This window comes from Microcaecilia unicolor, chromosome 4 (genome assembly GCF_901765095.1).
Source record: "Microcaecilia unicolor chromosome 4, aMicUni1.1, whole genome shotgun sequence".
In the NCBI taxonomy this organism is placed as follows: Eukaryota; Metazoa; Chordata; class Amphibia; order Gymnophiona; family Siphonopidae; genus Microcaecilia; species Microcaecilia unicolor.
The window spans coordinates 9,454,314-9,469,578 of record NC_044034.1 but is presented as its reverse complement, the minus strand read 5'-3'; the positions used below and the strand labels follow the sequence as shown (position 1 = coordinate 9,469,578).

The window sequence follows — 15,265 nt, the reverse complement described above, 5'->3', positions numbered from 1 at the left end:
ATTGCATGATTAACATTTTTAATCTCATAATTAATCACTATTAACATTTTTAATCATTGTTCACCTCTAATATATTTTTTATATCATTGTACTTATTTCTCTTCTCTGCGATCTGATCATTGTTCATCTTTATTTTAATGCAGATTGGTGGATGGAATGTGGCAGATATACAGGTAACAATCTGATATATAATAATTATACAAAACCATCAAATCCACTAATGTGTTTTTTGACTGTGATCCCGCTATACAGACACCTACAGCCAGTGTTAGGGATCATTTTCACCCCTGTGATAGAGAAGACTAACCTGCTTATAATCGAACGAGAAAAACGCCCAAGTTCCGACCTAAATCGGGAGATGGACGTTTATCTCACAAAAACGAATAAAGCGGTATAATCGAAAGCCGATTTTTGGACGTTTTCAACTGCACTCCGTCGCGGATGCGGACAAAGTTGATGGGGGCGTGTCAGAGGTGTGGCGAAGGCGGAACTGGGGCGTGGTTATCTGCCGAACAAAGATGGGCGCATTTCACCGATAATGGGAAAAAAGTATGCGTTTTTAGCTAGAATTTAGGACACTTTTCCTGGACCCTGTTTTTTCACGAATAAGGCCCCAAAAAGTGCCCTAAATGACCAGATGACCACTGGAGGGAATCGGGGATGACCTCCCCTGACTCCCCCAGTGGTCACTAACCCCCTCCCACCACAAAAAAATGATGTTTCACAAATTTTTATTTTCACCCTCAAATGTCATACCCAGCTCCCTGGCAGCAGTATGCAGGTCACTGGAGGAGTTGTTAGGGGGTGCAGTGGACTTCAGGCAGGTGGACCCAGGCCCATCCCCCCTACCTGTTACAATTGTGCTGCTTAATGCTTATTAGTCGTCCAACCCCCCCAAACCCACTGTACCCACATGTAGGTGCCCCCCTTCACCCCTTAGGGCTATAGTAATGGTGTAGACTTGTGGGCAGTGGGTTTTGAGGGGGATTTGGGGGGCTCAACATACAAGGGAAGGGTGCTATGCACCTGGGAGCTCTTTTACCTGTTTTTTTGGTTTTGTAAAAGTGCCCCCTAGGGTGCCCGGTTGATGTCCTGGCATGTGAGGGGGACCAGTGCACTACGAATCCTGGCCCCTCCCACGAATAAATGTCTTGGATTTATTCGTTTTTGAGCTGGGCGCTTTCATTTTCCATTATCGCTGAAAAACAAAAACGCCCAGCTCACACACTGTTGAATAAAACATGGGCGTCTATTTTTTCCCAAAATACGGTTCGGTCCGCCCCTTCATGGACCCGTTCTCGGAGATAAACGCCCATGGAGATAGGCGTTTTCGTTCAATTATGCCCCTCAATGTGTGTTTCCCCTGATCAGGGTCAGGGAGTGATCCCTCAGGTTCAGACCTGGCAAGTTTCCCACATTCATTGGGAGACTCCAGTTTTCACAGGTTATCTCCGAAACTTCCACGAGTGAATGCCTCCCACCCAGCAGTCTGTGGCAGTCCCAGGACTTTTCATTAAATGGCCTTTTCTCATTGCCTCCAAAATTTGCTTGCAAAATGGAATAAACATATTTAATCTGATGACCAGATTAAGACAAGAACTGTTTCCATCTGAATAATACAATATAGTTTGCTTCTGGAAATGGCCACCAAGCATCCAGGGGGTGAGTTACAAGCTACAGGTACCAATTGTAAGAGAAAGAAACATGTGATGTGTCTTAGTGACAAAATAGGTGTCTTAGATAAGCTTCATTCCAGCATGTCTGTTTCTGCCTTTGGCCACAAGCTAAATTTTAATGAATCAACAATCTGATCCATCCAGCAAAAAAAGGAAGAGATTCAGTGGTCTGTTCATGAAGCAGAACCAGAAAGTTCCAAAACTACATCTGTGCTTCGTGATGAGTCAGTAGAAAAGATGGAAAAGTGGTTAAATTTGTGGATTATGCAAATGGTTGATTAAAAAAAGCACCGTGGACAGCATGGCTGTGAGGATGAAAGCCAAACAGATTTATAAACACATCACCCAGGGTCAGGAAAGCGTGAAACCCTTTTCTGCTAGTTCTGGCTGTCTTGTGTTGGGGTCTGCACCCACCTTAGCCAAACCCCAACTGATTACTGCTAGAACACCCACGTTCTTCGATTTGTTTCTTACACTAATTAAACAAATAATACTTATTCAAAAGTGAAATCAAAAGAAAAGTTTATTCTGGAAACAAGTAAATTGTAGCTCAAGCAGAGGCTTATAGCAAGTCTGAAATACAGAAAAGAAATGATTAGACTTCCTTGGGTCCACTCCAGTTCACTGCCCTGGAAACAAGGAAGCCCAACCTACATAGATTTCCCTCATTTTTATACAATTGATTTAGTACATGTTATACAATAGTCCGGAAACTAATTACCATCTTAGCACATCCCACTAACCAATCATCTACTTTCCTAATCCAACACATCTGACTTCTGTTCTATCAATTATCAGTTCATACCCTAATTCCTAGATAGCAGTTACACCAATCCACCTGATCTGAGTCACAAAGCCATCTTCACCCACCTACTAGTAACTTCTCTCCCACTATACTTTCTGTCACAAATTCCAAGCCCACCTCCTCAGGCTACTTCAGCAGTTTTTTTATATCATATATCCAAACTATATAGCAGCTGACCTTGTGGTTAAGCTAGCAGACTGTTCCCAACTTCCCCTTTTCACTATCCAGATACAATGTGGTTTCAAACTGTATGAAACACAGGAAATCTTGACCCAAGAATTAATACAGATCTAAATATCCATTAATGTTATCTTAATTACATTGGACCATTCTATATGCATGTACTTATCTTCTAAAACCTTGTAACAAAGTTCACAATCAATAATTTCTTAAACTGCCTGGTCCAGTATCTTGCCCATGACACAACCTTAACACTGGTCAGCAAAAATATAGAAAAAATAGGGTTTTTTTCCATTCTCGTGACACACTCTCTCACCCAGATCTTGTATAACTGTCTCTCAGCCACTCACATCTGTCTCAGTAAAAAGGTCCACTTCCCCTTCTCCCATTTCTTGCACAACAAATCACAGTAAATGTATAAACATGTTTTGGGGTCCATTTAGTTAGAAGGAGTTTAGGTCACATGGGTGTCCTTGCACAATTTCAAAAGGTCTGATCTAGCTAGCAAGGCTTGAAATCAGCACACAGAATAATTAGGGGGATGAAATAAATCTTACAGGTAACCCTTGTTTTATTATCCAGAGGAGTGCTCTCAAAATACAAACATTAGGGGTCCTAAGACCCCCCAAGTTCCCCACATCTCCTCCTCTCTCTAGCAAAAAAGCCATAACAGTTCCGTTCTTCTGTGATAGGGTGTGGTGGAGGGGAGAAGTGAAGGACAGGGTGCGAGGAGAGAGAAGGACCTGCCAACAAGGGTAGGAAAAAAGAGAAAAAATAAAGTGGGTCATTGATAAGAACATCAGAAAATGGTTACAAGATATCAAACAAAGGTACCAGGTTGGGCTTCATCATAGATGAACAAATCTTATAGGCAATCTGGGTTTATATCCTAAAACTAACTATAAATATACTTGGAATCAAAAAGTTCAAAAAGAAAAGAAACGTATACTGGCTGTTGACCTTCTTCATCAGGATACTTAAGACCATTGTATGGCTGTACAACTAAGATTATGGGGACAACAAAAAGAAGTTAGGTGTTCAATAAAGCATCGTGAATGCCGAGAATGGACTGTACATCCAAATTTAAATCAAAATAATTTTTGTAATCAACAGACTGGTCTCAGCCTCCATCTGGTGCAGTGGGATGTGTCCTCTTCTGGAATAGGATAACAACACTGAACCTGTGGGATGGGACAGATTGAGCCAGTCTGGGTTTTACTTCCATTGCTTTCAATGGAAGCAAAACCTGGACTAGCTCAATGTGTCCTCCTTTCTCTGGAGCCATATGGTAACCCTGGGGTGGGGAGAAGAAGATGTGCTGGACCTGGGGTGGGGGAAATGGAGATATTTATTTTATTTTTTATTTTTCTTACATTTGTACCCCGCGCTTTCCCACTCATGGCAGGCTCAATGCGGCTTACAGATACTTATTTGTACCTGGGGCAATAGAGGGTTAAGTGACTTGCCCAGAGTCACAAGGAGCTGCCTGTGCCTGAAGTGGGAATCCAACTCAGTTCCTCAGTTCCCCAGGACCAAAGTCCACCACCCTAACCACTAGGCCACTCCTCCACTGTTGCTACTATTTGAGATTCTACATGGAATGTTGCTATTCCACTATTCCATGTAGAAGTCGGCCCTTGCAGATCACCAATGTGGCCGCGCAGGCTTCTGATTCTGTGAGTCTGACGTCCTGCACGTACATTCCACTAGCAACATTCCATGTAGAAGTCGGCCCTTGCAGATCACCAATGTGGCGCACGTACGTGCAGGACGTCAGACTCACAGAAACAGAAGCCTGCGCAGCCTTCTACATGGAATGTTGCTAGTGGAATAGCAACATTCCATGTAGAATCTCCAATAGTAGCAACATTCCATGTAGAATCTCCAATAGTATCTATTTTATTTTTGTTACATTTGTACCCCGCACTTTTCCACTCATGGCAGGCTCAATGCGGCTTACATGGGTTTAATGGAGGGTTAAGTGACTTGCCCAGAGTCACAAGGAGCTGCCTGTGCCTGAAGTGGGAATCGAACTCAGTTCCTCAGGACCAGAGTCCACCACCCTAACCACTAGGCCACTCCTCCACTTGATGGGGGGGGGGGGGGGGGAGATGCACCTTTACTGGTGTTATATAGTCAGAGCTCTTTTTTTTTTAATTCAATATTTTGGGTGGAAGAACAGTAGATGGAAGAAGTTATTTTTATTACTCAGATTTTTTGTTTGTTTGTTTCAAGCCACTCAGGGGTCGATATTCAAAGCAATTTAACTGGCCAAAAATGTCTCCTGACTAGTTAAATAATTGCTTTGTGCTAAGCAGTAATTTTCAGCTCTGCTAAGGTTTCCCTACAATCAGCCCCTCCAAATGACACACTGATTACAATTTATATTTCAATTTGTTTATTAATTTTCAGTTTTAACAAGATTACACTTGTTTTGAAATACAGCAATAATTAAATTAATAAGAAATTCAATAATTTTCCATATGAACAATAAAGCAAAAAAGAAAATAATACATATTATCACAAACATATGTTTTAAGCTTCCTTAGACCCCATTTAAATCATGGGGCGAACAGAATTAGGGAATAATTATTAACTTGAACTTATATGAAGGAAATAAGGTGGCGTAAATACTCCCATTTGCTTTAACTATTAGATTTGCTTAGAATCTAGAAATGATTTTAGACTATCTGGTGAAAAAAAGGTATATTTAACCTGACCCAACCTAACTAGGCATTTGCACGGATAGGCAAGGAAAAACATCCCGCCTATTTCCAGCGTTCTTGCTTTTAATGCTAGAAAAGCTTTCCTTCTCTGTTGGGTCGATTTTGTAACATCAGGGAAGATTTGTACTTTTATCCCACCAAAACAGGTTTGAAGATTTTTAAAATAAAGTTTCATTATATTATTCAAATCCTGTTCGAAAATCAGGGAAACTATCAGAGTTGACCGGTCTGCATTTTCATCCACCGAACGCTCTAGTATTGCTGAAATGTTCTCAAGGTCTAAGTTAGTGTGTAGTCCATCCTGTTTTTTCCCATTCTCTCCTTTGGGGCTTGGAATGTAATATATCTTATTGATAGGTGGCATTGCTTCCAGGGGCATTTTTAAAACTTCATTTAAGTATCTTTTAAATAAATCATAAGGATTAGTCCCTGGGAGTTTGGGAAAGTTCAATAGTCTCAAGTTTAATCTTCTATTGAAGTTCTCAATTTGATCCAATTTCCTTCGGATGTCTGCATTATCTTTGACCACACTGACTTTGAACTCTTGAAAAGAATCTACTTTATTTTGGAAATCAGTCACTTTTTCAGCAATATCCATTTTTAACTGGTCAACCTTTAAATTCAACTCTTGAAATTTTTTTTTTAAAGTACATGATTACAATTTATAAGAAATTACTACTTTACCTGTGAAAGGTTATTCATATACTTCCTCTGTGTACATCCATATGTTGCACAAGACGGCATGTTTGAAAATATAAGTGAGATTAAATAAAAATTCCACCAAGAATAAAGAATGACAAGGAGGATGCAGCAGCTCATATTTGCTTTGTTTTGAGAGTACAAGGATGATGGCTGAGTGGGGGAAGGGAAACAGATTAACCTAATTGGCTTCAATGTTTTGACGTCATCCCATCTCCTGTTTTTATCCAGCTCCTTGGTATGAATAGACTCATTGCAATAGGGAAAACTGAAAGCTGATATCCAATAAGATGAGTCCAATCTATGAGGCAGGAAGGTGATAAAGAGTAGTTACTCACCTGTAACAGGTGTTCTCCGAAGACAGCAGGCAATATATTCTCACTGATGGGTGACGTCACGTCGGCCCGGAGGACTTTCCAGCAAAGTCCATGACAAAATTAAAAATGTCCCCCGTCGCGCGGGCGGATGCAGTGCGCATGCGCGCGTCCACTTTCCCGCCCGCCGCGCGGGCACATTCCTCAGTTAATTACAAGAATTAGAGGAATACAACTCCAAAGGGGAGGAGGGAGGGTTGTGAGAATATATTGCCTGCTGTCTTCGGAGAACACCTGTTACAGGTGAGTAACTACTCTTTCTCCAAAGACAAGCAGGCCAATATTCTCACTGATGGGGTATCCCTAGCCCCCAGGCTCACTCAACACAACAAAGAATGGTCAATTGGGTCCCGCAACGGCGAGGACAAAAACAAAATTGACCTGAAACCAAATTCAACTAACTGAGAGTGCAGCCTGGAACAGAATAAAATGGGCCTAGGGGGGTGGAGTTGGATTCTAAACCCCAAACAGACTCTGCAGCACCGACTGCCCAAACCGACTGTCGCGTCGGCTATGCTGCTGAAGGCAGTAATGTGATGTGAATGTGTGGATCGAAGCCCACGTCGCAGCTTTGCAAATCTCTTCTATGGTGGCTGACTTTAGATGAGCCAGTGACGCCGCCATGGCTCTAACATTATGAGCCGTGACATGACCGTCCAAAGTCAGCCCGGCTTGGGCGTAAGAGAAGGAAATGCAATCTGCTAGCCAATTAGAGATGGTGCGTTTTCCGACAGCAACTCCCCTCTTGTTGGGATTAAAAGAAACAAACAGATGGGCGGACTTTCTGAAGGGGCGCGTCCGCTCCACGTAACAGGCCAGTGCTCTTTTACAGTCCAAAGTGTGCAACTTGCTTTCGCCCGGGCTCATGTGAGGAGGGGGAAAAAATGTTGGCAAGACAATTGACTGGTTCAGATGGAACTCCGACACCACCTTCGGTAGAAACTTTGGGTGCGTGCGGAGGACTACTCTGTCATGATGAAAGACAAGGAATGGTGCATGAACTACCAGGGCTTGAAGCTCACTGACCCTACGAGCTGAAGTAACAGCCACCAAGAAAATGACCTTCAAGGTCAAGTACTTCAGATGACAGGAATCCAGTGGCTCAAAAGGAGTTGTCATCAGCTGGGTGAGAACGACATTGAGATCCCATGGCACTGGAGGAGGTTTGATAGGGGGCTTTGACAAAAACAAACCTCTCATGAAACGCATTACTAAAGGCTGTCCAGAAATCGGCAAGCCATCAACATGTGAATGATAAGCACTGATTGCGCTAAGATGAACCTTGACCGAGTTAGTCTTAAGACCAGACTCGGATAAATGCAGAAGGTACTCAAGCAAGGTCTGTGCAGGACAAGAGAAAGGATCTAGACCGTTGCTGTCACACCAGACGGCAAACCTCCTCCATTTAAAAGAGTAACACTTATGTGTGGAATCTTTCCTGGAAGCAAACAGAACTCTGGAGACACCCTCAGAGAGACCAAAGGAGGCAACCTCTATGCTCGCAACATCCAGGCCGTGAGAGCTAGAGACCGGAGGTTGGGATGTAGAAGCGCCCCCTCGTTCTGAGTAATGAGGGTCGGAAAACAGTCCAATCTCCATGGCTCTTCTGACGAAAGTTCCAGAAGAAGGGGAAACCATATCTGGCGGGGCCAAAAAGGTGCTATCAGAATCATGGTTCCCTGGTCCTGCTTGAGTTTCAGGAGAGTCTTCCCCACTAAAGGGATGGGAGGATAAGCATACAGGAGTCCTGTCCCCCAAAAAAGGAGGAAGGCATCCGACGCTAGTCTGCCATGGGCCTGGAGTCTGGAACAGAATTGAGGAACCTTGTGAGTGTCCTGGGAAGCAAAAAGATCTATCGATGGAGTTCCCCAAATTCGAAAGATCTTTTTGACAATAGTCATGTTCAAGGACCACTCGTGAGGCCGCATAACTCTGCTCAGCCTGTCGGCCAGACCGTTGTTTACACCGGCTAGATAAGTGGCTTGGAGAAACATTCCGTTTTGATAGGCCCATAGCCACATCTGCACGGCCTCCTGGCACAGAGGACGAGATCCGGTCCCGCCTTGCTTGTTGGTATAATACATTGCCACTTGATTGTCTGTCTGAATGAGAACAATTTTGTTGGCTAGCCGATCTCTGAAGGCCCTCAGAGCGTTCCAGATCGCTCGCAATTCCAGGAGATTGATCTGGAGATGCTTCTCCTGAAGAGACCAAGCTCCTTGAGTGTGAAGCCCATCTACATGCGCTCCCCACCCGAGGAGGGATGCATCCGTCGTCAGCACTTTTTGAGGCTGAGGAATTTGAAATGGGCGCCCCAAGACCAGATTGGATCGAATGGTCCACCAAGTGAGGGAATTGCGAAAATTGGTGGACAGCCGGACAACATCCTCTAGATTCCCTGTGGCTTGAAACCACTGAGAAGCTAGGGTCCATTGAGCCGATCTCATGTGTAGACGTGCCATGGGTGTCACATGAACTGTGGAGGCCATGTGGCCAAGCAATCTCAACATCTGCCGAGCTGTGATCTGCTGAGATGCTTGTACTTTGGAAACCAGAGACAGAAGTCTGTCTGCTCTGGGCCCTGGGAGATAAGCACAAGCTGTCTGTGTGCACAACAGAGCTCCTATAAATTCCAATTGTTGAACTGGGACGAGATGGGACTTGGGGTAATTGATGACAAAGCCCAGCATCTCTAGCACCTGAATAGTCATCCGCATGGACTGCAAAGTTTCTTGCGGGGAGGTGTTCTTCACCAGCCAATCGTCCAGATAAGGGAACACATGCACTCCCAGTCTGCGTAGCGACGCTGCCACAACTGCCAGGCACTTTGTAAAAACCCTGGGTGCAGACGCCAAGCCAAAAGGCAAAACACAGTACTGAAAGTGCTGTGATCCCAGCCAAAATCGAAGATACTTCCTGTGGGCTGGAAGTATCGATATGTGAGTGTAAGCATCCTTCAAGTCCAGAGAGCATAGCCAATCGTTTTTCTGAATCATGGGAAGAAGAGTGCCCAGGGAAAGCATCCTGAACTTTTCTTTGACCAGATATTTGTTCAGGGCCCTTAGGTCTAGGATGGGACGCATCCCCCCTGTTTTCTTTTCCACAAGGAAGTACTTGGAATAGAATCCCAGCCCTTCTTGCCCTGGTGGTACGGGCTCGACCGCATTGGCGCTGAGAAGGGCGGAGAGTTCCTCTGCAAGTACCTGCCTGTGGCAGGAGCTGAAAGACTGAGCTCTTGGTGGGCAATTTGGAGGTTTGGAAATCAAATTGAGGGTGTACCCGCACCGGACTATTTGAAGAACCCACCGATCGGAGGTTAAGAGAGGCCACCTTTGGTGAAAAAATTTTAACCTCCCTCCGACCGGCAGATCGTCCGGTACAAGCACTTTGACTTCGGCTATGCTCTGCTGGAGCCAGTCAAAAACCCGTCCCTGGTTTTTGCTGGGGAGCTGCAGGGGGCTGCTTCGGTGCCCGCTGCTGACGAGAGCGAGCGGGCTGGGGTCGAGCCTGAACTGGCTGACGGGAATAAGGAGTGTACCTACGATTTCTAGAAGCGTAGGGAGCACTTCTTTTCCCCTTAAAAAACTTCCTAGCAGTGGAAGTGGTTGCAGAAGGCGCCCGGCGGGAGAGAGAGTCCATAGCGTTATCACGCTGGTAGAGATGATCAATCATCTCTTCAACCTTCTCTCCAAAAAGGTGATCCCCCCGGCATGGGATATCTGCTATCTTCCGCTGAGTTCTTTCCTCCAGGTTAGAGGCACGCAGCCATGAGAGCCTGCGCATCGCTATACCTTGAGCGGAAAAGCGAGATGTCACATCGCAAGTGTCAAAAATGCCCCTGGACAGGAACTTGCGACACGCCTTCTGCTGCCTGATCACTTGGCGAAAGGGTTCAGCTTTCTCCTCAGGGAGTGTATCTACTAAACTCTCAAGTTGCCTCACAGAGTTCCGTAAATGCACACTCGTGAAGAGTTGGTAAGACTGGATTTTGGAAGCGAGCAGACCAGCCTGATACGCCTTCCTCCCAAAAGAGTCCAGAGTTGCAAATTCTCGCCCCGGGGGCGCCGAGGAGAAATTCCTGGAACTCTTGGCTCTTCTGAGGGCAGAATCCACCACCGCTGAATCATGAGGCAATTGGGTCTGCATGAGACTGGGTTCCCCGTGGATCCGATATTGGGACTCAACTTTTTTAGGGACGGTTGGACTAGAAAAAGGCTTCTCCCAGTTCCTCAGCATAAGAGTCTCATGAAAAGGAACTGTGGCAGAAGATGAAGGTGGAGATGGATAGTCCAGAACCTCAAGCATTTTGGCTCTGGGCTCGTCCACAATTTCCACGGGGAAGGGGATGGCCTCAGACATCTCCCGAACAAAAGATGGAAAAGACAAGCTCTCGGGAGGAGACAGCTGCCTTTGTGGCGAGGGAGTGGAGTCAGATGGAATGCCTTGAGAATCCTCGCCAGAGAACTCCCCATGCATTCCTTCATCATCCTCGGATGAGGTACCATCAGATGGGGCTAAAAGCTCAGACAGAGCCGCCCGAATCTGAGCCCGTCTCGACGAAGAGGCTTGATGGCCTCTATGATGGTGCCGAGAAGTTGATGGTCCCTGAGGCTCCGGGGAAGCTTCCTGCTCCGATGCCTCGGGAGAGTCAACTTGGGAAGTCAAAGACACCGGCACCGGAGGCGGCGCCGGTGAGACAGACCTCACCACAGGCTGAAGGCCTGATGCAGGAACATCCGGCATCGGCAATGTCGACACCTTCGACGCCGTCGGCACCGGTGCCTCTGAAAGCATCGACACCGGCCCCGTCGACGCCATCGGCACCGACAACCTCGATGCCGACTGCCACTGCTGCATCATGTTCATGAAAAATGGGAACATGGCCTGCATACTCTCATCCAGAGCTGGTGTCGGAAAAGGCTGCGGGGTCGGTTGAGGTGTCGGAGGCAAAGTCTGCTGAGGTTGGGGAGTGGGGACTCGGCTGCCAGCGACCCCATGCGTCGGAACCTCAGTAATAGAGGGAGAGCGATCCTCTCGGCACCGACGCTTCTCGGGTATCGAGTGTATCGATGACCCGGAGCTCCCGGTGCCGTGTCTCGAAGGAGATCGACGACGATGCTTCTTGGCCTTCGCCCGACGCATGTCATCGAGACTCCTCGGCACCGGAGAGGAGGACGTGGAATCCACACGTCTCCTCGGGGCCGGGTCCGACGCAGGACGGTCCCGGGGGGCCTGCACAGCAGGAGGCGCCGAGGCGGGTGGAGACCCACTCGATGCATCAGTGCTCCCAGCGTGCATGGGTCTAATGGCAGCCTGTCCCCTGTCTCCCGGTGCCGACGCCTCCTTCGACGTCGACCTCGACGACGCCGGCCTCGAAGACATCATCCTCGACGGCACCGACTTCACCGGCACCGACTTGCCCGGCGCCGGTTTGGAGGGCGCCGACTTAGACGACGTCGACGGCGCCGATGTCGACGGCGCCGACGCCGAAGCACCGGGCCCAAAAATCTTCTCTCTGGGCGTCTCGAGAGAGCAGTGTCCGCTTCTTCATGGCGAGACACAATTTACAACTCTCCGAGCGGTGATCCAGCCCAAGGCACTGAATACACCACGAGTGTGTATCAGTGCCAGAGATGGCCCGATGACAGCGGGCACAAGGCTTGAAGCCGCTGGGCGTCTTCGTTGACATCTCGGGAAAAATTGTCCCTGCCAAATCAAAAGACGCGATTGTGTCTATAAAAAGATGACACAAAAAAATCAAAGAAAAAAACGGGAAAAATAACCCGACCGAGCGATTTAAATAAAATCGCAGGCTAAAAGAAAGGAAACTTAATAAACGAAAAAACTCTAAAATTAACTATAAAGGATACTTCCTTTTGATGAATCTTCACCTCCGGGCACAGGAGGAACACGAAGACGAAGGTCGAGCTCCGTGTCACCTCAGACACGGAGAAGAAAAAACTGAGGAATGTGCCCGCGCGGCGGGCGGGAAAGTGGACGCGCGCATGCGCACTGCATCCGCCCGCGCGACGGGGGACATTTTTAATTTTGTCATGGACTTTGCTGGAAAGTCCTCCGGGCTGACGTGACGTCACCCATCAGTGAGAATATTGGCCTGCTTGTCTTTGGAGAATAGCCAATAGCAGAGCTCCTGTCATAGAAAAAGTGATTGACTGAAGAACCAGCAAATGAGAGTTAGAGGTAGGTGCAGGAGCAGCCAATGAAGGTTAGAGCTGGGTGTGTGAGGATCCAATGAGGGTTAGCGGTGGGTGTGTGAGGAGCCAATGAGGGTTAGAGCTGGGTGTGTGAGGAGCCAATGAGGGTTAGAGCTGGGTGTGTGAGGAGCCAATGAAGGCTAGAGCTGGGAGTGTGAGGAGCCAATGAGGGTTAGAGCTCTGTGTGTGAGGAGCCAATGGGTAAGTGGTGGGTGTGTGATAAGCTAATGAGAAGTGTTTGCTCATGTTTATTAATGTGTCTCCTCTCTGCAGTAAATCTGACTCTGGATCCTGAAACTGCTTTTCCTTATGAGGGTTAGAAGTAGGTGCAGGAGCAGCCAATGAAAGTTAGAGCTGGGTGTGTGTGGAGCCAATGAAAGTTAGAGCTGGGTGTGTGTGGAGCCAATGAGGGTTAGCGGTGGGTGTGTGAGGAGCCAATGAAGGCTAGAGCTGGGTGTGTGAGGAGCCAATGAGGGTTAGAGCTGGGTGTGTGAGGCGCCAATGAATGTTAGAGCTGGGTGTGTGAGGAGCCAATGAGGGTTAGAGCTGGGAGTGTGAGGAGCCAATGGGTTAGTGGTGGGTGTGTGATAAGCTAATGAGAAGTGTTTGCTCATGTTTATTAATGTGTCTCTTCTCTGCAGTAAATGTGACTCTGGATCCTGAAACTGCTGGTCCTGATCTCGTCCTGTCTGAAGATGGGAAAAGTGTCAGAAGGGGAAACACAAGACAGAATGTGCCGGACACTCCTCAGAGATTTGATTATGAGCCCTGTGTGCTGGGGAGTGAGGGCTTCACCTCAGGGAGACATTACTGGGAGGTGGATGTGGGGGATGTGAGTTTCTGTCTATTGGGAGTGTGTAAAGACTCTGTGAGGAGGAAGGGGAAGATCACACAGTCACCTGGGGAAGGATTCTGGACAGTGGGGCTGTGGTTTGGAAAGAGATGCTCTGCCTTCACCTCCCCTGAGACCCAGCTCCCCCTAAGTGAGATCCTCCAGGCAGTGGGGGTTCTACTGGACTATGAGGCAGGAAAGGTCTCGTTTTATGATGCAGAGAATAAATCTCATCTCTTCACCTTCACCGATACCTTCACAGGGAAACTCCGACCTTTCTTTGGGACTAATTCTGAATTTCCTTTGAGAATCCGCCAGTTACCAGCCTGGAATTAAACAGCAGGATTCAGGATTCTCTCTCTCTCTGCTTGAGAATTTGTAGTTATGTTATCAAACTCTTATATACAAATAAATCTGGGAAGCTCTGCTGCTCTTCCTTATGATTTCATAAAATCCAGCTTCTGTCCTGATTTATTTCTTGAGGGCCCCTTTTACTAGGCCACGTGATTTTTGGTGTGAGTCCACTACGCATGTCTGGAAGATATTTTTGGACGCGCGTAGCAGATGCACTCCAAGTGGCATCTGACGCCCAAATTTTTACCGCTAGGTCTATGGCTGGTGGTAAGGTCTGAGACCCAAAATGGACGCACGGAAATTTTGATTTTGCCGCACGTCCATTTTCAGCAAAAATTTCAAAAAGGCATTTTTTTCTAGGCACGCTGAAAAATAATTCTGCACATGCCCAAAACCCACGCCTACATTACCGCAGGCTACTTTTTACTGCAGATTAGTAAAAGGACCCCTTAATCTGAAGACTCTGGCAGGATTGTGAGAGGTGGAAGATTGTTCAGATTTGTGTTAAACATGTTCAAATCGATCACTGCCACAGAAATATTAAAGTTTGAGGATTTCTTTCTTTCCTGTAAAGATGGAAACCAGAAAACTTTCACAGTTTAAAATATGAAATTATCTATATAATAATTTGTACCTCAAGATTCTCTGGCTATCTGGGTTCGTAACATCCTGACATTAGCTCTGCTCCAGCGTTCCCTTCCATCTCACGGTCCCACCCTCGCGTAAAGACCAAACGATGTCAGAGGAGGGTGGGACACTGAGAGGGAAGGGAACACTGGAGGTGAGCTGACATCAGGATGTTACGAACCCAAGTGAGGGTAACGGAATGCTGGAGGCGACGTGAGCTCAACCTGCCTGCACGGATCGCTGGAGGCAACACGAGACCAACCTGCCTGCCGCCGCTGCGATCTGAGGTAAGATGGATGGCTTACAGGCAGGGTGGCAGGAAGGAAAGAGTCACTGGCTATGTAGGGGAGAATCACTGCACATGGATGGGAGGGCAGGGCTGTGCCAACACGATGAGGTGGGGTAAGCACAGCAGGGGGGCACCTGCCTTCAAGGGCGCCGTAGGCTCACTTGCAAAATCTTTCACCTGAAGTTGGGATTCTCCCGTCTCCCCTGCCCTCCCCTTTTCAAGTCATGACAAACCAGAAGTGAAAGCAGCGCAGCAGTATTCACTGAGGCAGGCAGGCTCTGCAAGTTGCTTGAAAGATTACAACCAGTGTTATATATGTCTTTGGTATGGGAAGAACTCTTCAGTCAGGGTGAGCTTGAACAACATTCAAATTATTATTCAAATCTTTTTATTGATAATTGAAAAGAACCATACAAGCATAAAAATTCAACATTTTAGTATTATTAACACAGTTGTCTCCATTCAGAGCTAGTTCAAACAGTCAAACA

General features: G+C 46.9%; 1 protein-coding gene across 1 annotated transcript in view; it reads left to right on the top strand.

The window, feature by feature from the left end:
* LOC115468304 (E3 ubiquitin-protein ligase TRIM39-like) overlaps positions 1-13,427 on the top strand; it is a 51,597-nt gene extending 38,170 nt beyond the window's left edge. Inside the window, exons 6-7 of the mRNA XM_030199942.1 lie at positions 144-173; positions 13,317-13,427. Coding sequence (XP_030055802.1) covers positions 144-173; positions 13,317-13,338 — 52 coding nt within the window. The 3' untranslated portion in view covers positions 13,339-13,427. The remainder of the gene's footprint in view (positions 1-143; positions 174-13,316) is intronic.
* The last annotated feature ends 1,838 nt before the right edge of the window (positions 13,428-15,265 follow it).